At 45.2% G+C, this 25,803-nt stretch overlaps 1 protein-coding gene across 2 annotated transcripts in view; it reads left to right on the top strand.

The window, feature by feature from the left end:
• Positions 1 to 24,000, top strand: part of LOC119388803 (uncharacterized) — a 180,348-nt gene extending 156,348 nt beyond the window's left edge. Inside the window, exons 7-9 of one of the 2 annotated variants that reach the window (XM_049414687.1) lie at positions 16,744 to 16,787; positions 22,671 to 22,780; positions 23,487 to 24,000. In XM_049414687.1, coding sequence (XP_049270644.1) covers positions 16,744 to 16,787; positions 22,671 to 22,780; positions 23,487 to 23,635 — 303 coding nt within the window. In that variant the 3' untranslated portion in view covers positions 23,636 to 24,000. The remainder of the gene's footprint in view (positions 1 to 16,743; positions 16,788 to 22,670; positions 22,781 to 23,486) is intronic. The other variant, XM_049414686.1, reaches the window with a different exon arrangement.
• The last annotated feature ends 1,803 nt before the right edge of the window (positions 24,001 to 25,803 follow it).

The following is a 25,803-nucleotide window of genomic DNA, read 5'->3' on the forward strand; positions in this document are numbered from 1 at the left end:
GCACGGAACGGAGCCGTCGTCTTCTACTGAAGTTTGAGCCGCTGCAAATCCTTTGATTTCAGTGGCAAGCTGAACAAAGCTAAAATATCTCGATATCACGTGCAGCTGACCGCGGAACAATATCGTTCGCCGCAATGCAGACGCTTGTACAGCTAGCTGCTTGTTACGTCACGGCTCGCGAGTGCACCAGAGTTGCCTGACTCTCGGACCGCTCGCGTGTTTATAAAAATATTCGATTATAAATTAGGTGCTCGACCAAACGCGCTAAAATTTCGCCAGCTTATTTGTGAATGCACAAGGATTAATCCGCATAACAGATTATGGTCTAAAATTGGGTGTCATGGCCCCTTTAAACATATGTGACTATAAAAAGGGACACCTGAAAGAGGGCAAAGATTTTTATAAAGTACAATGCAAGTCTGTGCTTGCAATAACTCCCTTAAGAGAAGCAGTATGAACGAAATACTTTCGCACCTCACATGCTTAAATGTCAAAAATTAGGAAACAAGGTTTGCATGAAGAGCACAACTTTTTTGTTAGTCAGAAGCACACAGGTACAAGGAAGCCAGATAAAATATTTAGTGCGTAATTCAAACGTAGATATAATAATGTAAAAGAATATTAGACATAGACAAAAATATTACGTGCCCATTTTTGTCTGCTCTAATTTTCCTTTAACGTGTGATTCCTGTATGTCAATGAACACAATTTTCTCTACACACACTAATGCTTGAGTGTTTGTTTCACACAACCAATAACTTAACAGAGAAAGAAAATATATACGTGAGACATTAAATAAGCGTTAACATGCAAACACTAATTTCCAGACTGCTTTTCAAGGCATGCAAAAATTTGAATGCTATCAGTTTTAAAAAGAATAACATGACTTCAACTAAACTCTACTTATCACAGCTTAATGTTCTTGCACAGCAAATAAACTCCTCTGACCTTAAGTGTTTTAGCACAAAATATAAGTACGTTACTAACACTAACGGGATAATGAATATGATGACAATGTCACTTCTAAAAGCAACATATTGGAATGCTGCATTGAATCAAAATGCTCAATTATATTGCAAAGATCAGCAATGTTCTACTTCGCTGCTGGCTTTAAGGCATTCATAGCAACATTGTATTTATGGATGCATACAAGCTGGTCCTTTTCTTTTGACAAGAATGTTCAGCAGCAGCAACGCTCCTAATCTGTTGCTAAAGGCAGCATCGTTAGATGTCATAATTAGTGTGGGAATTCACACTAGTGTGCTTATAATTTGTGCTGAAGCTTTCAAGTTGGACCTAAAACAAAACAGCTGTAACAGTATGCTAAACGCGCTTGAGAAGCAGCATAATCTTCAAGACAGTGAATGATGCTTCATTTGCAAGGGCGAAATTGAACCTTCACTCAACTTGATCTGAAGCTTTATCGCGACCTACTCTGCGGTTATCATAAACGGGGGGCGTAACACAACAGAATTTCAACATTGTGATGTGCTCGTAGAACTGATTATTTGCAGATTAGGGGGTATATTAAATTTATTATTTCATATACATTATGAACTTGCAGAAAATTTTCATTACGACTTTGCACATCAAATATGCCCAATCATGACACAATGTGAGGTACTTTTAGAACCAACTGCTTGCAAATTAATGAAATATATTACATTTGTTGATTTAGTTAAATGGGGAATCAGCCAGAAAATTTGATCATGACTGCACATCAACTAGATAAAATAATAAGCATTACCGAACGCATTGACGTCTTTAAAAGGAAGTCACTTCCAATCATTTCCTGGAATTTCCTGGGCCCCCCTCCCAAAATTTTGGTGAATTATGTGTTTTCACCAAAAATAAATAATAAAAATAGCGGTTTTTCTCAAAAAGTCAAGGTTTTCAGTAAGTACCCCCCCCCCCCCCCCCCACCGAAAAAATTTCCTGGCTACGGGCCTGCAGCAAACTGTAGTGCTACTGTTGCAGTAGCAAAATACAGCAAACAGTAGTGCTCATGTAATAGTAGAAAAATACAGCTAGCGCAAAGGAATAGCATGCGAAAATGGGAAAATACAACTAGCGCAAAACCTTAGCATGTAATAGTGGAAAAATAATAATTTCCTTCTTGAACAACACTTTCAGACATTTTTCAAGTATGCTCTGAACTGACCGAGAGCGCAAACCAGAAAGCTGTGAAACAATGCAAATACCAGGCATTGTTGACTGGCAAGGCCTTGCATAAAAGTCCCTTTTTTTCTTGTAAGAACTGTTTACCTATCGCAGAGGGTGCGGTGCACCTGACTGGTCATAAACAAAGTTATTGACAAGAATAATTGTTCCATCATTTAAGGTGCGACAGCTGTTGCTCTTGTCAGCTGCAAGTCCCTGGAAGTCTTAGCTTGTGGCAAACTATCAATATTGAAGCAAAGGCCGAGCTCGTCAGGCAAGTGTGTACAGTCCAGCAGAGTTTGCCGCAGTCCTGCCCCAAGGCCAAAATGGAGAACCTTCCCTCCTGCCAGCTCTCTAATGTTAAGCACCCTACCTGGAGTTTGCAAAAGTGTTCTTGCAGATGACGGTAGTGACAAGGAACGAGTGTGGCTCCGTAAAACTGTCATCAGTGACGTGACCGCGGCATGCGAGCACCGCAACCCAGCCGCCCGCGCTTGTAATCTTTGTCGAAAGTTACACACATCGTTTTTGTCGTCGTCAGAGGCAACGCCTCGACTTACACGGCATTCGGTAATCTGCGCTGTGCAGATCACTGCTGAGTCGGCGTTGGTCGTGCTGCAACGAAAAGGCTAGTGGCAGCAAGAAGTTCATGTCGCCATCGCGCGAGCCACCGCTGTTCGGACCACTTACTATATCGGCAACACGCTGATACACCACGTGTTCATCATCATTAACCAAACCGGTGGAATTGCCACTAAGCTCAGGACCATGTGTCATCTGTTTATTGGGCCTAGTCTCTTCAACATGATGCAGCACGCGACGTCTAGAATTGGTGTCGCACAGAGAACATACCATCTCTGTGGTGTCTGTCGCACTGGGCGCTACACGCCGGCTGTGCGAGGTCATTCTTTACGCTCGCAAGCTGAGCACACGACTCGGCGTTTTCGCTCGCGGCGAAATTGTCGTTCGCTGCCTTCCGCCATCACGAGCGCATTAAGTAACACCGGCGTCAAGAAAGTGGATGGATGGAACTCGCCAGTATTCATGCCTGGATGCGCCATCGCATGTGTAGCCTCTTCGTTTGCCGCCATGGTCCCCTATGAAGTGAAGGAAGAAAACGGAACGTGGAGGCTGCTGGGGACGCTAAGGGGCCGCCAGCCTTTTTTTTTTTCAGTCACGCTGGGAACCAGGCAGGCAAGTGTCAATTCAGGGTGGGGGGATGGGGGGCACGTGTCTGGTGTGCCACCCCTGGCTACGCCACTGTTGTGCGGGTGTTGTACGCCACTGTGCGGCTGCAAACACGCTGTTTCTTTCTCCAAGAAAAATATCCTCGTAATATGACAATGAGATGTACTCTGAATGATCGAAATGTCTCTCCCATTCATACTGTTCATGTATGTGTATTTCCTAAGCGCGTTAACGGAGCGAGCGACCAAAATCACAAACGTTTTTAGGCCCATATACAGCCAACGTTACACACTGCCATTGTCATTGACCGCATCATCTCCTACACATCAAATACCTTTTGGCGCTCTTTGGCCATCATTGGCCCATGCGCCACAAGCCAACACATATCATGATCAGAATCAGCAGCAAGCTGCTGTACTACATGCGGAGTAACAGGAATGTGCGGAAGCCCCGCCTCCACAGCCTTCGATCCCCTGCCAAGGTGAGCTGTCCCCGAGTATAATATCGCATATACTCCGCTCAATTCTCAGTGCCACCGAGCACCCATGGTTCTTCTACAGCGGTATTCACACGGCCGAGATCTCCGAGTGAGATAGCGGCAAAGTATAATAACGTCAGCTGGCTGAGAGAATTCCCAGTCCCCCGCTCACACGGACGAGGCAGACGAAGAGGGAGGCCGTATCTGCTCGGGAGCATATGCAGTAACTCTAGGAGGCCATTGCTACCAGACTACTCTGGTGGCTACGTACGAGACCAAAAAGCCACCTAAACATCGCCAGCAGTGTAAGCACGTTTCATGGTGGCTATACCCTGTGCTGCCGAGCAAAAATAGCGCCTTGCTGTACCCAGAAATTCTCTAGTCAAGTTGTCAAGGAGCAGATGAAACTTTAAGGCCTTGTTGAGTTACCTCGCGAGTGTTCACTTAAAAGTGACAGAGATTGCAAAAAAAAAAAAACTTCCAACAGTCTCAATTACTACGTCATTGTGTACTCTGCGGTCATTTTGGATGAACCGCGTGGCCCACCAGTGGTGTTCCGATGTAAAAGAGTACGTCAATGTGGTAATACTCAGTGTGCTCCACAATGAGGGATTTGACTTGGTAAACTTCACCGCTGCACAGTGACGTAACGCGAAGAAAAGTAAACATCATGCTGTGAACCGCACTGCCGTTCGTTGCCGGAGAAAGAATCACCGCATTGCTGCAAGTGCGCAAAGTGTTAACCTGATCCGATACGCACGTTTCACAAGAAGGGGTTGATGAAAAATTAATATTGGGTAAACTTTCACGGCTTCGACGCAGCTTTTAAATTAAGCTTTCGGGCATATTAAATGGTCCTAAGCCACTGCAGTTCAAGGACGAGGGAGTTGTTTCTTTCTCGCGTTCACTACCCTTCCTCTCCTCCTCGCCTGTTATTTCTTCGTAAAACACGTGGACAATGTCAGCACTAAGTGGTGAGCCTATCAGGATTTTGCGTTTTCCGGCTGCGCGCTTGCTCAGTCGAAAAATCAAAACGTCATGGCTACGAGCGGCGCTTATTAACACTGCCAGGTTTAAATGCGCAGATATGCCGATAAAGTGGGCGGGAGGATGACTACCGCCGTAGCTCTATTGGTAGAGCATCGGACGCGTTATTCGAAGGTTGCAGGTTCGGTCTCTGCCGGCGGCACTTTAAACAATTACTACAACTAACATCCCCTATACTTTCTTTGGCTTGGTTGTCTGTTAGTTCTCATTAAAATTATGTCTAGCAAATAAAAAAAACGAGCCTTTAAATCTCCCCTCCTTTCGTTCCTACTACGAAGTACCTCATAAGATTGTAGTTTCGATGAGTAGACCTAAGACATTGAAAAAAATAGTCTTCACTGTAGCTACCATTTTTTTTTCTTTCCGTCCGTAGAAGCGGAAGCAGCAGAAGCCTGATGAGACCGAAGAGCCGGAACAAACGCCGGTGGTTGTGTCTGCTCTGGTCAGTGATGTCGAGCCGACTGAGCAAGCAGAGAGCCTCTTTCAGTGGAGTGACGATGAGCTTGTGCCCACCATGAAGAAGAAACCCGAAAAACTCGTCAAGCCTTCATGGAGGGACAGGATCCGTGAGAGCTTGCAGATGAGGTATGTCTGTACTGTATTACCCGTGGGAAAATAGGCAGGCACTGCATAGCGTGTATGGTACTTTCTCTCTGATCTTGGATGCTACTCAACGCTGGTTGCGGTATTTATACCATTCTAGGGAAGTCTAACACAGTAGGACAACCTTTTAACGTGTAAACGTTCTGTGACCATGTTTCCAAGTAAAAGCGTGTGCAGGATATGTGCGTTTGTAACAGCGTAACAGAAAAGTATCTGGTCAGAAAGGAAAGTATGCCACTGCAGTCACCGTAACAAGTAAACACAGGTCGCAGTTGAAAGCAGGGCAGCAGCGGCGTAGCAAGGGGAGGGGGGGAGACGTGTTAGGGGGTTCAATCCCCCCCCCCCCCGATTTTCTTCAATTTTGCATATGCATATTATATACACGCAAACTTAGAAACACGCGCACGAACACACATAAAGTATAGTTGAACCCCCGCCCCCCCTTCCGAAAACAACTCTGGCTGCGCTACCGCAGGCAACCTTACTAGACCTATAGTCTAGTAACGTTGACTGCAGGGCAGTATGCAGTTGCCGGGACATGTAGCTATACTATAGAGCGTAAATGTCATCTTTAAATGATGTCCACTGTGGACCGATGTCGCGTTGTATTGGTTAAATAATCGAATGACGAATATTTCCTATGCAATTCTGAGTTTCACAGTGGGGCGCTTCTCCATAAGCATTTTTTTTTCATTTTATTGAAAGCGCCACAATTTCCGAGAACCTTGCTCATTAATGTAGCATCTATAGGCAACGTTACGAAGTATGATGAGTGATATAAGTATTCAGGAGTGTGGGACGCATGAGCTGTATATGCCGTGCAAGTGGATCGTTGTTTTTTTTTTCCTTGTGCGGTTTGTGCACGATGTTGTGTTTGTTGGTAAGCGTGATTCTACGGTGCTGTTGACTGGGGAACAAAAACAAGAGGCTGAAATACAGGTTGGCGCTTTTTTTCTAAACCCAAAATGACGTGCGCGCCTTGCGGGGTGGTCCATCCTATCATATCGACGCTTTGACACGCTGCACAGCAAATGGCGCTAATTCAAGTTTCAGGAACAGTTTCACTTGTCGTGAATTACAGCCAGTGCGTCGAATCGCCATCCTCTTTATTTCAGAAGAATTAAAAGCGTCATTATGAGTGAAACTTACAGGAAAAGCGTGATGATAGTGGTCCACCCACGAGAATGGTGAGCTCGTTAGGAGGACGTGTTAATCGAATATATATAGTAGTCTGTTAATTGTTATATCAGTCTGTTCATTGTACAATTACGGCAGCATATAGGTAATTAGTGGCATGGACACGATTAGCTTATTAGATCTATGTACAGTACGGTCCACTGTTAAAGGGAACACTCCAATGAGCCCCTTTCATTTTGCTGGCCCTCTAACAGCAAGTGGACAGGGAAACATTGGTCATGCACTGCGCGAGTCTGTCAAAAAGAGGCAGAACTGTCAACCACCAGTAGTCTTGTGCAAATCTAAGCGACTATGTTTTTGCAAGAGAGCGAAATGCAAAGATGCCCTGCACGCAAGTGCTCCCCTTAACAGCGGACCCGCCTGTACACCCGTCAGCAAACGTTTACCGGGCACTGGCCCAACTACAAATGCGAATTTCTGCTCTCGGGTTTGCGCAACGCTTCTACTCGAGCTGGTGACTGCATCAGTTGAATTACAGGCTGGTGTAATTATTAGGATTTCATGTTCCCTGATAAAGCGAAAATATAGCTTTTTCGAAAATTCCGCGTCCCGTAAACTTTTGCTGACGGGTGTACATTATTAAAAAAACATGCCCTGGAACTTGCGGGCGAATGTTGTCAGTACGGACTTCATAACTCCGCCAACTAAAGTAAAAAAAATAAGATATACAAAATGAAAAACATGTAAGAATTTTTGAAAACGATAATTGGTAGACGACTTAGTCACTAGAGTAAGACTGAGTGTAGGCTGTGTTGTTCTAATATAGCGAAGAGCCAATTTAAAATACCTAATATTTGCGGTAATAGTGTTGCTATGGCTATTATATGGCTGGTATGATTGTACGTAAGTGACTAGGCAGCTGAATTCGGCCACAAATTGTCGTTTCTCATCTTGTACATATCCTGCTGCAGAAACTGAATGGAAGAGACCTGGAAATACTTTATTTTTTGGAATAAAGTAGTAACCACGAATCCAACATTAGGCCATTTCTGTCCTATTCTAACTTGCTTAGTTAGTGTGGAAAAAATGAGGTTTATATAACCTCGGCTACTCCATGTCTATACGTTCTGCAGCGTAGAAAGAAAAGGAGTGGTTACCCAAAAACAAAAATGAACAAGTAAAGAAAGCCATGTCGCGAACTGAAACAAATAAAAAAAGATAAACGCGACAATGAACAGTTCGCTTGCAGAAGTGCACTTTGCAATAGAACTTCAGGACCACTTCTTCTTAGGAGAGTTGGTGTTTATTATTACGCGCTGTGACGCTGAAATGAGATTGTTGACTGTTTGAGGGTGGTGACACGTGTCTTGCCTGACTGGCCCCTAGTTTTCTACGCGTCTGCGCATGCACGTGTATGTGTATATATAGGAAGCCTTCCTTCTGAATAAACAGTTGCCAGTGTAGCGCCCGTCTTTCTTTGATCTCCTTGTTCCCTTTCGCTTCTTTTTTTTTTTCGAACTTTGCTCTACTACACTGTTTTCCAATAGAACGTTCGCAGAGTTACTTCACAAATGTTGGACCCTTGCTTTTTTCCTCTCATTCCCTCTCCCGGCAGTTCTGGATCAGCCGACGTAGCACAGAGTGCCAGCGACAACACGGACGGCCAGCAGCCCAGCACGTCGTACCAGGTCTCCGGTGTCACCTTCACCAGAGACGTGTCGCCGCCCGAGGCGTTACAGTTTCAGCGACGCATCAAGCAGAGGCGCATGCTGTTGAAAGCGGCGCTTGCTAGGAGAAGAGAGCTGGAAGAGATGAGAGCCGCCGAGCCGGATCCGCCATTTTCCTTCTCCTTGTGAGTTGTCTCCTCGGCTTTATTCGAATCGATTTCCAGATGATGTCCATCGAACTGTGCAAGGAAAAAAGTCACGCTTCCTTAAGCACTTGCCAACGACGATTCGAAGGCAAAAGTAATCTTTTTTTTTCCTTCTCATTCGACTGTATTGATTACCCTCCCTCCTCCTGAAAGCTCTCTGCACCCGACGTGGCTGTGCATGGCCTCCGGGATCGGAGCCACTGCACAACCACGTTGTGCACAGGTATTGGAAGCTTTCTGCGACTCACGCGGTTCAGCACCTCCGAAATCGGTCCACCTTTGACCACGCAACGACGTATTGCGATGACACCTTCTGTGACATCCATGCGATGTCAAATTCTGGCGTCCTGTGACGTCATTACATTGTTTTTTTTTCGCATCACTCATTCATGCTGACGGTAACTATTCGCGTTTGATGAGACATGTAAGGCTTTCGCCCTAAGAAGATACTGTAGACAGATCACTCGATTGCATTAAGACGATGTCGCATTTTTAAGATTATTTTTAAAGTATTTGCCGCCGCATCGAACCTTGAATTATGCAACTGTGTTCGTTTCTTACATCTGTCATTTTGTCTCTTTTCTTACATTTCATTTCTTTGTTTTGTTTGTTACTTTCATGTCTTGCTCGTCATAAATGATCGGGCATTACGTCCGGGTGTTATGAAGTGTGAGTGGAGGCTGCCTTGGAAGGTGTCATATTCAAAACGTTTGGTTTCCAACACAGTCATTGGTTTGAGTTCGTATGGAAAAACAATATTGGTGTTTATAACCGAGCAAGAAAAACGTTAGCAATATTTTTGCCAACTTTGTGCAGTGATAACAAGTGCGGGTAGTGTGCAAGAGAATACGGCAGTCAGTCACATGACATAATGAGCCGATGTGATAGAATTTTAATGCCTTCGAGATCAGCCCATGTCTTTGGTCGGTAATCATGATACCCCTTAGCAGAGAGTGGGTAGTAGAGACCAGAAAAGGCATTATCTGCGAAAGAAAAAGAAAACCTGATACGTAAGATGCTTAAAGAGTCGGTATTACAATCCTCGCCCCCTCTACTTCAGTGAAGCAGACTTATAGTGAGCAAGTCAAACTTTTAAAAAACTATAACTTTCAGACATATCAGCACGATTAGAGTATAAGAACAGTACTCACTAGAGCAACTAAGGCATTTCAACATGATATAGTATATATTGAATGACATATCACATTACATTAAATTAAAACGCAGAGATTAAAATTAAGAGGAACCAATTTACTAACATTGCGTTAAGGACACCTTAGTCGAAATCAAGAAGAACAAGAGAAAGACGGAAGGACAGAACAGTTAGCCAGTTCTCAGATCGGCTGGCTACCCTGTGTTGGGGAAAGGGGGGAAGAGGAGGCATGGGCATGGGGCAGGGCATGTAGCTCGTAGGCAAGATACACCTCTGGTCATTGAGAGTAACTGACTGGATTACAAGAGAAGGCAAACGCGCGAGTTGAAGACAGAAAGTTAGGTGGGCAAACGAGATAAAGAAGTTGGCCGGTATAACGTGGCCCCAGCAAGCACAGGATGGGGTTGATTGGCGGCACATGGGAGAGGCCTTTGCCCTGCAGTGGGCATAGTCAGGCTGATGAGGCTTTACTAACACAAGAGAAGTCTAAAGTGGCCTAAACGTCTCGTTTAGATTGCAGGGTCCGCCAACCTGCCATGTTTCTGGTTTTAGTTAAATTACTAGCTGTTTTAGGGCGTCATGTAGGGAGCGTTTTAGCAAAAGTGATAATTTTGAAATCATTTCATTATTCGACATTATTGAAATGTGACCGCCCTGTTACCATGCCTATTTTCCCTTTGATTCGGTGCATCTTTAAACGGTGCAGTTCAGTTTCTCTCTCCCCAGCTCTCCAATACCGTTACAGTAACATTATAGTGACTGTACCACTTTCCTGACATGTTTATATATTCAACGAAATACAGCCCTTAATAGTATCTAACTGTCAGATAGTTGAGCTAGTTTCTATGCTTTGACCGTTAAAAAAAATGAGGCGTAGGGACATGGACGCCAGAGCAGAGAACTAGACAATACTAACGCGGCGTTTGTGTTCTTTGAGTCTTTGCTGCAGTCTCCGTGTACCTACGCTTTAATTTTTTATGGGGAACAGACTCGAGCTTTATTCTCACCTGTCTCCTTCATTTCAATCCTGATGCATCATTTTTATTTCAGCGTCCGTGACACTCTTCTCAAGTATGGTAAGTGCATGCTTCATACAATCACTTGAGTTTAGGCGTAGTGCATCGTGCTAACGTAAACAAGTGCAATAGGAAGCAAAGTATAATTGTGCCGTATTCGAAAGTATAGACGCCGCCTGTTATGATAGAGATTGAATTTTAACCGATCATATGGAGTAAGACTCAACAGTTGCGAAGGTGCTTTCTTCCCTAGTCATCTTCGTGGCTGTAGGTACTCGCAGCCGTTCCCGACTGTTCGCTAATTATCCGAACGTCCTTAATTAACCTACCGATTACTACGTTCAAAGGCCCGCGTTCCAGCGCCAGTATGCTTTTAGGTCTCCTTAAGAGGCTACATTATTTCGTGCCGATATTTAATACATCTTTACAGCAAGCATTTGCAATCACGTCTTGTCTACTTTTATGTCGTTCACCTCCAGAAAAGAATGCTCCAGTCAGAGCATTCTCAGAGTAGTCAGAGTAACGGCATGTCGTGCTCCTTGCTATGGTACATATCTCTTATCACTGTTTTGCATTTTTTTTATCACCGTCCTTATTGCAAACAGAGCGGGTGGATGACTGGCTGAAGGACGTGCACTACGGCTACCTCAAGCTGGCACGCTGGAAGAAGCCATACCACACGGGAGGGTTCCTCGCGGTGAGTGACGCCAAAAGAGACGTACCTCACTAATCTTATCACTAAGGCAGTGTACCGGTAAAAGCGTCATCGCGTTTGCGGTGGATGTCTGTTTGTGCACGAACGTAATTGCGTGTGTTCAGCAGGGCCGTAACTAGGGGGGGGGGGGGTTGAGGGGGTCCTGACACCCCCCGAAATGTTTTCATGGTTTAACTTTTCGGGTGACACTAAAATACTTGCACGCTTTCACAGCGACCACCAGTTGCCAAAGTTAGCCGTTCTACTCACAAACACCCCCCGAAAAAAATTCCTGGGTACGACCCTGCGTGTGTTTTTTCGGTCGAGGCTGCTTCAATGAAATGAATGGCTGTTGCTTGTAAGATTTCTTTCTGTCGCATGATTCGATAGACGCCTAAGCACCAACCACTTCTGCGAACTGTATTCGCTGTGGCGGCCAGTGGTTTATGCTCCGCAACAAGCGAGATCATCAAAATTCAATAGCAGCATGGATGACATAAAGTACTGACCTGTACGTACAGTAACTAGATGCCTCACAAGCAAGAAATTGATTGGCAGAGGTCAGAGAGTGATAGTAGTTTATATGTGCACCTCCGGACGAAGATGCCTCCAGTGTTCTTTCTTCATTTGAGCATAAACGTTGGCGATAAACATGTTGGCGGATATGACGCATGCTTTGCGCTTGTACTCAGGGCCTGCTAAAGCAATGTAGCCCAGCTATGCCTACGATATGCCTACTACATGATACGATAGGCTGTGTAAAGCCTATCGCGTCCACCTGACGCATTGTCCTTTCGCAGGTGGTACTTGGCTGCACCTGGATTGGTTTCCTGTTGCATTTGCTGCTTTATACAGCACTGCTCTACGTCTTCGGGCAGTCATTCAAAGGATGGTAAGCGAGCCCATGTCAATCGGTCGAGCTAAAATTTCTAGATTTTTAGAGGGAAAAATCTAGGGACTTTAGGTCGAGCGGCATCAGGGTTTTATGATGAGATGCCAGTATTTGGCGGGGAGGGTGGGCGACGTGAAGGGCTACGGAATGGTAGCGATATCTGCAGCATTTACAAATGAGACCGCTAATTTGTTCCGAAATATTTTTTGCATCCATATATGCAAAATTATTCGCTTTGCTTCACTCTAAGAAAAAAAAAGGAGTATGTGACTCCTTTTGGAACGTCCTGACTTGCCACATACATGACTCTTTGTAGATGCATGTCACCTCTTTGGACATCGTTGTACTCTCTTTGGAGAGTCGTGTGACCCACAAGAGGGTTAACGTGACTCTTTAAAGAGAGTCATATACGTGGCAAGGCAGGACTTTCCGACAGGAGTCACATACTTTTTTTTTAGTGTTGAAGGGGCCAAACAGGTTAGCAGTTCCTATTCGTTCTGCCTGAAGTCGGCGAGAATAAAGTTGTGATGTCACATGATGACGCAATTTACGTAGTATTGATGAAACGGAAGGCTTCGGGTGAAGTAACACCCTGTCAACATCGACATAATGTTCGCTGCATTGATACATTGGAATATGAAAGCTGGCAGTCTTTTTTTTTACCTATTTATTACGAGTGACTGAATCGAAAAGTAAGTCGCCTGCATCACATACCGCAGAAGACAAGATCTTCAACGTATGCTTCCAGTTGAGTCATTTCAGAGTATACAGCGCAATGTCTATAACAGAGGTTAAAGACACGCCGAGGATCGCTGACTTGGTAAACCAATTTGTTGTCAGAAATATTGAAATATATGCAAAGTGAAAGGGAGGTTATAAATCTCGAACGAACTAGACAAAAGAAGGCATAATGACCTCAACTATAGTTGAACTTGGTAGTCAGCGCTTACCCGCGCCTATGTTATTTTGCTGTGGGGGCCATTGCACTGTACATATATACTTAAACATGACTCACCAACTAGCCAATGCAACTGCTTAGCTAAGTTATATTTCTTGGTTATATTTTTCTTCCTTCTTGTTATTAATAATTGCTGCTTTCTTTTCTGTCTCATTTATTTTAGCCTCCGCCGTTCCGACGACGGAAAGGTGAGTGACAGCACTTCTGTTTTCACGCAGTAACATTTGTCATCAACGCTGTTCAAACCAAAACGAAATTAAGCCACAAACACCGCGTAAACTTTAACACAAAAAGAAAATTCGAGCTTAGTCGTCTAGAACCTGCAGATAAATTATAAGGGCCCATATACACGTGAGGTTCTTTCATGCGTACCTGATTCTTGCCAAAGGGCTGACACGTGCATACGTCATTTCTTCAATTTGACGAAATTCTTGTGTCGCATGAAAGATCGTTAAGTTTCGCTGTCACACTTTGTTCACGAAACGGTTCGCGTCCGAGCATACCTACATATTAACTTGGAAGGTGGGAGCCTGCTCTGTATTATTACATGTTGCTTTTAGAGCGCAGCTCTTAGATGCCCGTTCCTGCGTTGAGTGGCGTAGCCGTGGCTGTCGTAACCGATAGACGGGAAAAATTAAAAAGAAAAAAAATACCCGGTTTCGAATGGGATTTGAACTTGGGACCGATGCGTGGCAATCGAGTGTTCTACCACAGAGCCACGCTGGTGTGCAAAATGACCCTATACAGGCGTCATGTCGGGCAAGGAATCGCGATAACCTATGTAATAAAGCGTGGCAGAAGAGAGAGAGATAACATTTATTTACACCCGTCGAGAATGACGGGGGAAGAGCCTCTACCCCCGTTCATCCCCCTAGCCGTCGGCTGGAATCCCTAGGGACTCGGCGGCGGGTCAGGGCGAGACCGATGACTTTACGTTGTTCTTCCGCGTCTTGGCTGCGTAATAAGGCCTCCCAGGATTCTACGTTTCTGCTTGGATCGTTGTAGGAACGGCAGGTCCGGACCATGTGCCTTAGACCTGCAGTGCTATTGCAGTGCGCACATCGGGAATTAAACACTTCCGGGTGCCATTCGCTGTACACGTGAGTGTTTGGAAACACCCCGGTTTGCAATCTTCGCCACATAATTTCCTCTTTTTGTTCAGCTGTTTAGCTGCGTCTGGATAGACTTTACGGTGGGATTTATAATGGGAGGTGATTCCATGGAACGTTCTTAGTTCGTCTCCTGTGGAGAGGGGTTGCTCGAGTGGAGGCGGCGAGTCAGCGGCGATCGACCGGAAAGTGAGCCCTCGGGTGATCGCAGAAGCCTAAAATAACAACCAATCATCACACAATGCTAATTGAGCAACGAGAGTGTGGTTTATTGCTTCCCACCCACTGCAATGGTTTGAGCCATAATTCTTCATCGCCATCAGCCACATACAGCATCAACAAAGTGCACATAATACCTTACAGGTGTGTAGCGGGTGCCTCACTTATCCCCAGAAAGACGCATAATGGCGTAGTGGGTGCTGTCCTACATCACAAATTATGGCGTGATCGATACCTTGCGGAAAGCCAAAACTTAAAACTCAGGTTCACATTAGGTATTATCGTAATCGTCGGTGAATTTTTTTTCGAACCATTGTTTCGTTAGGCCATTGCAAGTGATTGACCATTGGTTCGAGTTGGTTTAGAATCCCGCGCGATTGCTTTCGCTGAAACTCGTTTGTAACTAATAGAGAAAGGCTAAGTGCATTGTTTGTCTTTTTGTTTATTTGTATTTTTCTTGTTTTCTTAAGTTTTCTCTATCAACAACCTTGCAGGTTGGGAAGCATACCTACGGCAGGTTTAAGCTCAAGGTCGACGACGTGCCCCGGATGATGAAGCTGAACATGCGAGTTTCGGTGAGGAGTTGCTTTGTTGTTGTTGCTTTTGTTGTGAACATCAGTGTTTGTATGCTCTAAATACGTGATGCGTGCAGCTCGGTGTCAGTATATATACATCGCGCGCGCCGTTTTTGCTTTTGCTTCTTTTAGTACTTTATTATGAGCCTGCATTCCCGCGTCTAGGCAACTTCTTTGAACAATTTGCCTTTTCGAAACTGTTTTTTTTTAATTTCAGTAACACATACCCCCTCGAAAAAAGAGTTTGTCCTGAGGACGTACAACATCTCTACTAAGCTGCTGCTGCTCACGGCAGCAAAATTCCAAGCTAAATTTGTTTGACTTTAAAGGGAAGCTGAAGTGGTTTTAGAATTCGGTAAAACTGTTGTTAACGAGGACCAACATTATTGTCGACGATGTCGTAATTTTTTCCGCTGTTGTAGGGTCAGGAGCTTTAAAATACGCGAAAGAAAAGTTCGTCTTGCTCCGCCCACGCGAACCCGACGAAAGTGTGAGCGTGAAAACGAACTAACCGGAACTGCGTCATAGTCGGGGAGCCGCGAGGCATGGTCGTATCTCCAACCGTGGCCTCCGTGACTAGTTCCAGCTGCGCGCGTAGGTGAAACTGATTGCGAAGGCCATGCTTTGATGTTGCTGATGACGCGCACATTGAAGATGACGTCACCGCGTTCGCACAGAATCTCAAAAAGCCCTGCGGCTGCAGCTGCTGTTTTTTGCCAAGAAATGTAATTTGCGTTCACTTCTGTGAACTCTTACATTGGTTTTAACGCGATAGCGTTAAAAAGCTCGTATCGCAGAAATTCCGCCGTCGGCGTCGGCACCGTTGTTTGTGAGCGAAAAATCATCATCTTGTCCGTGACCGAAAAATCGAAAAAGCTGCAAATAAAATAATAAAAATATTGGGTCCGAGTGAGAATCGAACCCAGGCCGTCTGCGTGGCAAGCAGGTGTTCTACCACACAGCCACGCCTCTGCTTGAAGCTGCACTGAAAGTAACTTTCATGCTTCCCAAAAATACGCGTCCTGTATACAGGTGTCACAGTACGAGCTGCAATATCGCAGTAATATTGCGTGGTACAAGCGTACAATGCCATCGGGCGTCACACCATGTCATTATCATAACGACTTTGTGGTTTAAAGACAGCCACCCATTACAGAAGGCACATTACTGCGCGTATTCCTTTAAGACCACGTAGTGGGTGCATCGCAACTTCGAAAAAGTTTCTCGCGCATAATTCCCCCTGCTTTAAAGCATGCTACCCATTACATAAGGCACACACCTTAGTGCGCGCATTCTGTTAAACACTCGTAGTGTTCGAAGTGCGCACTCGGGGCAGGATATCCCTATCGCGTTCAACTCTTAAAGGCGAAGCTTAAGCTTCCCCCCAATTTTTCGAATTCAACAGGGATCAAACTATGATTAGTGCTTCAGCTTCCCTTTAACGGCTGTCGACCTCTTTGTTGATTAATCCACATGTGCGATGTCGTTTTTTTGACCCTTATGGCGTAATGCAATTTCTAACAATACATTCAAACGTTTTGATGTGCATTACGTTACCTAAGCGCTTATGAGGACCGCCATCGTTAACGCATCGCTACGACAAAAGAAGAAACAAAATTCCTTCGCTGTGCCTCATTTCAGAAAACGTTCCAAGAGATCTCGACCGCCTTCGACAAGACCCAGAGGTAAGCTTCAAGCACTCGTGTGTATGTTTTCGCTTGCATTGGTAGTGACTCGCATGAACAACCTACTTATGAATTGCTTGCTTTGATGAAGTAAAAAAAAATTTTATCCTCCTCGGTTGAACCTGATCCCTTGAAAAATATGTTACGAACATGTAAACGGCATCATTCAAAGCTTCTGCTTTATATCGTAGACGTTTGCTTAAAAGACAAAATGTAAGCTTAATTTCTTTTTTGTAGTACTTCATACAGCGTAGATTTAAAAATAAAGCTATTTGGACTGGCAGCCGAACTCTGAAATTCAGCCAGATCAAGCACGGAGGCTTTTCAGGATGACTAAAGCGAGGCGTGACGCCATACATTTGGCTCCATCGGCGGCACTAAACCTTAAATATTGCGCTGTGGACATATCATCTTACCGGCGGAACAGTTAAATACAGCTGTCCTTTAGTAGAACAGAAGTTACTCTAAATTGTATTCATTATTTCTAAACACAACTCTACGTATGGGCTGTCACGCTCAGCGAAAGTAGCCCACAGGAAGAAATCGCGACTGTTATACTTCATGCACGGCCGCTAAATAAAAAAAATTACACCATTTCCCGCTAAAGGGGACCATAAGGCGATGCGAAGCCGGAGCACTTGCACGATCGCGTTCCGTTGGCGTTCTTTGGGCATGCTACCAACCTCGCGTCGTGGAACGCCAAGAGGAACGCTACGTGCGTCTTGTCTTCCCTCTAGCCTGGCCGTTAATTCTCACAGGGCGAGCGGGGAACGCGGTCGGCAGGCGTGCGAGAGGGGGGCAGCGTAGGAAAGGAGAGAGAGGGGGAGGGGACGCGCATGCGCTGGTGCCCATCGCGGCGTTGCGCAGGAGAGAATTTCGGCATGTCTAGCCCGTGTTTCAGAGGAAGAGTGGAAAGGGAGAGGGGAAGTGGAGAGGGGGGAGAGGGAAAGCGGAGAGCGTAAGTTGAGGGTATGCGCATGCGCAGTAAGGGTGGTCACGCCGCACACCACCACCACCACCGGATTGAACTCCGCCATAAGATACTTCGCATCTAAAAGAGGTGCGACCTGACGAACGCCCTTTTGCGCCCGTGAGAGCGCTTGTTCTTGATCCCACCGCCGCAGCACTGCACAACGGTAAAGAAAATCCGCTCGCACAGGCGGCCAGCCGGCTGCGTGCATTCGTTTTAGTGGTCATTACTGTCGCCTCACGTTGACCTGTGATTGCATTTCGGCTATTTATGTGCAAGACACGCCAGATGACATACCAGAATGGTTTTCGTTGCTGTTATTGCCACTATACGCAAGCAGGTTTTTCTCCCGTGAAGGCACTTAAAGCGTGTGGCACAGCGCCGTTGCCAAAGATAGATGGCTGAACGAATGTAAAACTTTGTTTTGTTTTTCTTCTGCTGGGAACGAAAAGGGTTCACTGCTGTCCGTTGATGTTCTCAGTCGTTTGAATGCTCTATCTTGTGTTATCTGCGTGGACGACTTCCTCATTAAGGGGGCTTTCCTAGAGATGCGTCCTTACTTTCTGTTCTCCAAAATAAACTAGCCTGACATATATCTGCCACGTATATAATTGCTAGATATGATGTATTGCTACTTTGCTTTGCGATAATAAGTGCCATTTTTAAACGACGCCTGATTCAAACATGAGTTGTTACCATTGAACTACATTACTGAAAAACAGTAAATGGAAACGTCTTGCCTATATATTCTTCAAAAATGTCAAGTTGGGCGAGTTGGCGCCTACTCACGTCTTCAAGAAAAAGCGCAGATGAAAAAATTCGGCAGATACCACGGACCGTGGGAGTCGATGTTATGCGAAGCATGCGGCGGGTAGGCGACTGTGGCGTAACTTTTTTTACTGAGCGACACGCTACAAAATGACGCTAAAGATTTGTATATATTTTATACGCACACATATATATGTTCAAGAGCTGCATATGTGTTATATAAGCAGATGTTTACGGTTGGGTAACGCTGCCAATGACAACGTGGGTATTACCAACACCACAAGCGGTAAGCCGATATGTAGTGCTTATACGTGTCCCGAGAACGCATGCGCGTTTCACGAACCCTGTGCATGTGTGCAAGAAGTTCTTGGACAGTTCTGAACAAGGGCATACATTCACCGGTATCAGTGAGCACCAGCAGCTGGTCATCACTTGTTATAAAAGCCGGTTCGTGACCGTGGTGAAGAGGGGTCCATAATGTATTGAAGTATGTGGTTATAGTAGAGCTGTGGAATTCGTGGATGCCTCGGTCATTTCACTCGACAAATTGTCCTGTCCGGCAAAGCCGGAGACATGTCGGAACCTGAAGCCACCTTTTCACGTTGGTGAGGCATAGGCCAGTCGAGGCTTGGGTCGGCCTGGATAGTGCTTACGTAGCCAACGTCAGTGGAGGTGTGTTTGGTCCTATTCTAGACTACCTGGCGTACCTGGGCGTATGTGGCCTACGTAGCCTAGTCTACATATGGCTGTCAATCAATCTGACATTATCCTCGGTCAGCATGAGGCCATCGCCCAGCCTCTTAAGAAATGAACAGGACACTTCGCCGTTCTGGTGATCGAAGTGCACTTTACGGTGCGGTGATGTGGATATCATATGTAACTTTTGTTAATGTATTCCTTCGGGGTCGAGCAATGCTTCAATATAGCTTGCTGAATCATAGGAATACAAACGTAATGTTTATTAGACTGCTATAAAAGCGGAGCCAACACTGGAAATACAGACTTTCATCTAATATGACGCCTGTATCGTTACACATTGTAGGAGTATCATGTAGTGTTTATTGCTTTCTCGTAAAATTAGATAGCCAGCACCACAACCACAATTGACGTTGCACCGATATTACGCCTGCGTAGGCTGTTTTTCCAAACCAATTCATAGACCTGGCGTGGCTCAGTGGTAGAATACCTGATTGCCACGCAGAATGCTTGGGTTCGATTCCTGCTGGGATCCTAATTTCTATTATTTCCATTCGTTGAGTCAACGCTGCCGATGTTGGTTTTACTTAACTCTCTAGCATTTAAGTTACCAATGTCTGTTCTCGCCGTTCCTGGGTAGACATAAACTGTCAATCACCTGTGGCGCATACCCGTACATCGCGGCCCGTGGTAAACGGGTATGTGCCACACGTGTCTAGTGGAAAGGGTTTGATGACGTACGTGACAGGATTTTAAAGTTATTTATGTCATGACCCGGCAGTCATATTCGTCAAATCCTCTTACCCTCCCATGCAAATTTTGGTCTATACCAAGTTAAGGAGGCGATCATGAGAGCGCCCAGACGTAGGCGGCTAGATAGATAGATAGATAGATAGATAGATAGAATAGATAGATTAGATAGATAGATAGATACGTAGATAGATAGATAGATAGATAGATAGATAGATAGATAGATAGATAACGTAGGTAGATAGATAGATAGATAGATAGATAGATAGATAGATAGATAGATACGTAGATAGATATAGATACGTAGATAGATATAGATACGTAGATAGATATAGATACGTAGATAGATATAGATACGTAGATAGATATAGATACGTAGATAGATATAGATAGATACGTAGATAGATATAGATAGATACGTAGATAGATATAGATAGATACGTAGATAGATATAGATACGTAGATAGATATAGATACGTAGATAGATATAGATACGTAGATAGATATAGATACGTAGATAGATATAGATACGTAGATAGATAGATAGATACGTAGATAGATAGATAGATACGTAGATAGATAGATAGATAGATACGTAGATAGAAACGCTCAAAGTGCCAGAGGTTCGCTAAGAAATGCTTCGCATTTAAAACCAGAACAGGAAATGACGGGAAGACACACAGCGCTGCACACCGAACTGTACGTTTATTGGGTTTTAACTCTCGTGTTTTAAAGCGGTCTTTCACGGCAGGGCTGTGTAGGCCGTCGTCCAGTCCAGAGTATCCATCCGCGTTCGAAGTCGTTCCACTGACCAAGCTTTCTTTTTCAGCAAGTTCTTCGCGCGAGTGATTGACATTTTCTTTTCTTGAGCTTTGACACTCGTCTTGCTAATTCTTGTTGATGTACGATATGGAAGGAGCAGGCGAAACACGAACAAGTGGGTCTACCTTTCAACGAGGGCGCGGGTAGCTTGTACGCTAAATAAGATGAAAATATGGTGGGCACGGCTGTCGGTCGAAGCACCTTGCGCTCTACCTTGAAGTTATCCTGCTTTGAAGTGAACGTCCTGCTTGAAGGAAACGAAGTGGATGTCTGACTTCCTCGCAGTTACTGATCTGCTCCACGGCGCACAACAGGTCTTGGGCATCGCGGCCGATAACGCGCGGCTGCGCGCCATTGGGGATCGCATGAGGAGATCTTCAAACAAACACTGACTAGAGCACGCATCTGCAGCGCAGCGAGTGCCTCCGCGTTATCTAGGGATCTTGCTGAGAACTAGAGGTGGCTACGACAGCGCTATCTAGTGAACACTCCAAGAACTAGAGGTGGCTACCTACTACTACATACTACAGAGGAGGGACAGACCGCTTCCAAAGGAGCTTCGCCCCTAAAATGCATCTTTTTTAGCTGAGTTAGTGCATAGCATGACTGCATCTTGACGAACGGTACCATATAAAATGCGACAAATTGCAAAATCAAAGCCATGCGTTGTCGAAATGGGGCTCAATCTTAACACTATTGTCACATGGCAAATATTTATTGGAGGTCCACTGTTTTGTTCTACGTTTCAGAATACCGGAGTTGTTCGTTCCTAATATTTACCTGGCATCCTTCTTATGCACCCAAATTTGTGTCTGTCGAGTTGTACAAATTCTCTATTTGTATTATTCACTGGATCGCAGTAATATGGAGAGCGCCTATTGAGTACTCCCTTGGGGTGCTTTGTCACTGAGAGAGACGCCTTTAGCAGTTCCTTCAGTGGAGGCATACTTGAAATGAACCGTATTTTTTCGAATTCATCGTGGTTTACTGTTAAAAGGAACATTGTCGCGTTGTTCCACCTTGGGTGGCGGTCTAGACACCTGCCTGTTGAAGAAAAGTTAGTGCTTTGCAGAAGTTGGCATGAGTGTGTCGTGCGCCACCAATCGCGAGTCATCTGCTGCAAATCCGGGCGATTGGATACTTGCCAAATGGCTAAATTCATACGTGTCATACGCTCACGTAATCCCTTTAACAGGTAGACCGAACTTCAAAGAGAGTTACGCCGTAACAAACTAACAGCGGCAGAGGTTGTGTTGCTTCAAGTGTACCTTCACGAACCTCGCATCTTGGAGATGCCGGCCCTCCAACTTTGATAAAAAATTGCTGAGCGCAAGAAAAGACGCAGCACACAAGGGAGCGTTCGTTCCTTGACTATCTCTCTTGTGTGTTGCGTATTTTCTTGCGTTCAGTAATTTTTTATTCGAAGCTTATCTTGTCAGTGGTGAGAGAAATGTCGCATTTAAGGTCATTTCATTCACGGACGGTTATTCCAAGCAACGTACGTTTAAAACGACGTGGTTTGTGCACACGGTGGTACGTTCAACTCTGCTTGTGCGTGGCCCGTGCTCGAAGTACGGCGGGCGTGAGGTAGGAGGGCATTACTTAGAGACAACACCCTGATTACCTGTAAACCGGCTAGCTGAAGTTCACGTGTCAGCTTACGACTAGGTAGCTAGTATGGTTCCAGTAAAACTACCAGCCCATTTCTGTCCTTCTGACAGCCAAAGAACTAAAAAAAACGCATTTCTATATGAACATGCACTTTTTGGGTACAGAACATGTAGTTGTGCCGACGTTGATTCATTTCTCACGTTGTTACCGTGAGCCGCTCATGTCTAACGTGTGCGTGTGACGTGATCTGATGTCATTTTTCGTAGCCTGCTCTCGTGGAAGGAGCCCGGCACCACATTGTGCCTGCTGCTCGCTCTTCTGGCCCTGGTTGTGCTTGCCTTCTGGCAGGGCCAAGCTTTTGCCGTGCAGGTCACAGGTAAGGCCTTATTTAACGAGACAACTTGCGTGATCTCCCGTTCATCCTTCTGAACCTCACTTTCGTATTTGTAGGCAGTGTAGGGGTTTGTGCAAGCGGGCTGCTTTGTACTTGTGAGAGGAGTTACTTCTGTACGCCGACGCTTGCACCACCGTACATAAGTAACTAAGCACATAATACCAACGTGAAGTTCAGCAGTATGATCGAGAGATTACGCAAGCACAGAACCTTACAGAAGTAGCTCAGTCTTTGAAATTTACAGAGACGAATATTGTTTTAATATATGATTTTTTTTGTAAAATTATGAAAAGTGTAGAGCAGGCGAGATTTCATTTCACTGATCTTTCATTTCTGATAGACAACAGAGGGACAAGGTACCTGTATGAAATGCGCGAGGATTTCTTTAAATGAAAAGTGTAACTCAATATTAGCAAATCGCGAAAGATGCGGTATCCATGGAGCTATGACAAGGAACTGAAAATTGTTCGTAAGACTACGCATCTCGTTAACCCAATATCCGTTAACATGCGGTTTGACTTCCGCGTCGCTTAAGAACACTTAACATGCCCTAAAGAAAACCGAGTCGCCTAGCCGATTCGGCGCTTCGAATGTCAATTAACGCTTAACTTTCAAGCGACACATGCAGACTATCTCGCGCCACGGAAGCACCGTGGAACTAATTTATACGCTGTGGTCATGTTCGCAGTCACTCTGATCCTGCTGAAGCTCTTCGTGGCTGACTACCTGTTCCGCCTGTTCCCCGAGGCTGCCAAGTACGACGTGATCAGCCGTGCCTGGGACCAGCTGCCCGTAAGCCCAGTCGAGAGCTCCGAGCGCTGCAAGAACCGCGGCTAGAGAACTGCGCTGCCCGTAGGAGTTTCTCGCTATAACCTCCAGCAGCTTGGAGGCTATAGGCCACGTAGCGGCAGTTCTGCAGAAACTCTTCCTTTGAGAAACCACCTGGATGACTCGTCATCATGGCTGGATTCGTGTCTAGTCGCGTCCCTTCTGCGAGCTTGCCCCCTTAATTGTACAAGGGAAATGAAGAACCCCGAAAGTAGGGGCGGTTATTGTGAGCCGTGAAGTCGCTTTTTTTTTTCTTTGTGCTTGCCGCTGCACCTGACGCTTCTCTGTATTCCGCCGTAGTTGCAGGGCAATGCAGTCTTCTTGTATCTAAAGACAAGCCTTTCATGCGGCACTGTATAATAAAGCATGCTAACTTTTACTCAGCCGTGTTTATTGTTTAATACATTGCATTTGTCGTTCGTGCTGTAGCAAGGGGCACTTGCGATGGCGACAATTGCTAAAAGAGGAGTACGGTGTGCGATGCGTGTCTTCTATATAATATAGAGAAAATCTGTTTGCGATCAATACACTGAAGCACGTGATTGGTTCAAGTAAGAAGCAGGCTCAACGCGCAGCGCTCTCTTCGATTAACGTTTATTTAAAGAATTGACGTTTCTTGCTGGACTGGCAGGGGCTTTCTTATCGGTAATCTCTTTACCAGCAATAAACACCCAAGTCCTGCTGACGCCGATCACGTTTCCGCAAAGAATGCTTCTCTGGTTAGCCTACCCGAGTACTCGTACACCAACATGAATTCATTATTGTATTTAGAGCAACGGGTGAACGGTTGAGAGTATGATTTGTACTCTACTACGGGAGAGCAGTGCGCCGTCCCGGCGGGAAATCAAGAAGGTAGAGCACCCTATGGAATGGAGACATTGAAGAATGGCAACTGGAGGGCACGACTACCATAGCGGGTCTATTCATCTATCATTCATACAAAACTGCTACACTTCGCAGGTTGCTGATGTTGTAGTTAACGCTTTCTTAATCTATAATTCCTGAGCAGCAGTTACAGAGATGTAGCAATCTGCAAAAATTGGAAAAAAGCTTCGAAATTTTAGACGCCGCTTGTTTATTCCCACTTGGATCCCAATTACTGAATAATAATGTTACAATTATAAAACTAGGGATCGCGCAGCCATATTTCTAAAAGGCCGCCATTATCACCATGGTCTCTTTTTTAGCTCGTTTTGACCAATCATGATCCCCAAGGAACAAGATTAATCAGGGACGTAGCCGAGGGGGGGGGGGGGGTGCTCACCACCTTTTATGTATGGTCTTGCGTGCGTTTGTACGTGTTCGTGCATGTATAAACACGCAAAATCGAAAATTTTCCAGAGGTGGAGGGTTGACCCCCCCCCCCCCGCCCCCCTCCTCAAACCCCTCGCCGCTATCTACGTCAATGACACTAATGATGGGACGGCTAGGCTTCAAATGCGTGCTGGTGACCTCCAGTGCAGAAACTTACTGCCAACACGTTACAGAGCATGCTCGATTAATTCTATCAGCTGCGCGCATCGACAACACTGACTACAGTTCAACTAAAATCGTATCTATACAATGCTTCGCCCTCCATCAACCACTATACCGTATACGACGAAAGAAGGGGGATTTATCCAGGGCTCGTTTCTTTTTCTTAGACACCACCTAATCAAACCAACGGGCAATGAAGGTAAGAGAGATATAGGGGACATTATTTGTAGCTTTTAACTGCAATTGTGATATGATTGGAAATGAATTAAAGTGAATGAAAAATCAACTTGCCGCAGGAAGGGACCGAACGTACAACCTCCGGATACCGCGTCCGATGCTTTAGCAATTGAGCTACAGCGGCTTCCCGTTCCACTTTGACGGGTATTTATGTTTATGTAATCCTGGGAGTGTTAGCCAACGCCACTCGCAGCCATGACGACGAGTGTGAAACACTCATTTTCTTGCCAGCCGGCGTCACGAAGCACGTGATCTTATAACGAGCTGCAAGCTGACCAATAAACCCACACATACTGCCTAAGGCATCAAGTCTTCTGGAACGAGACCCCAGCTATGAATGAACGAAACAGAAAGGGTTTGATCGAAGTCTCGTTTCATTGTTAGACACAAGCTAAAGAAATCGGCAGAAAATGAAGCTTAGATATACGTACAGGAAGGCGTGCTACAGCTTAGGAAGGTATGCT

The sequence above is a fragment of the Rhipicephalus sanguineus genome, chromosome 4 (assembly GCF_013339695.2).
Source record: "Rhipicephalus sanguineus isolate Rsan-2018 chromosome 4, BIME_Rsan_1.4, whole genome shotgun sequence".
In the NCBI taxonomy this organism is placed as follows: domain Eukaryota; kingdom Metazoa; phylum Arthropoda; class Arachnida; order Ixodida; family Ixodidae; genus Rhipicephalus; species Rhipicephalus sanguineus.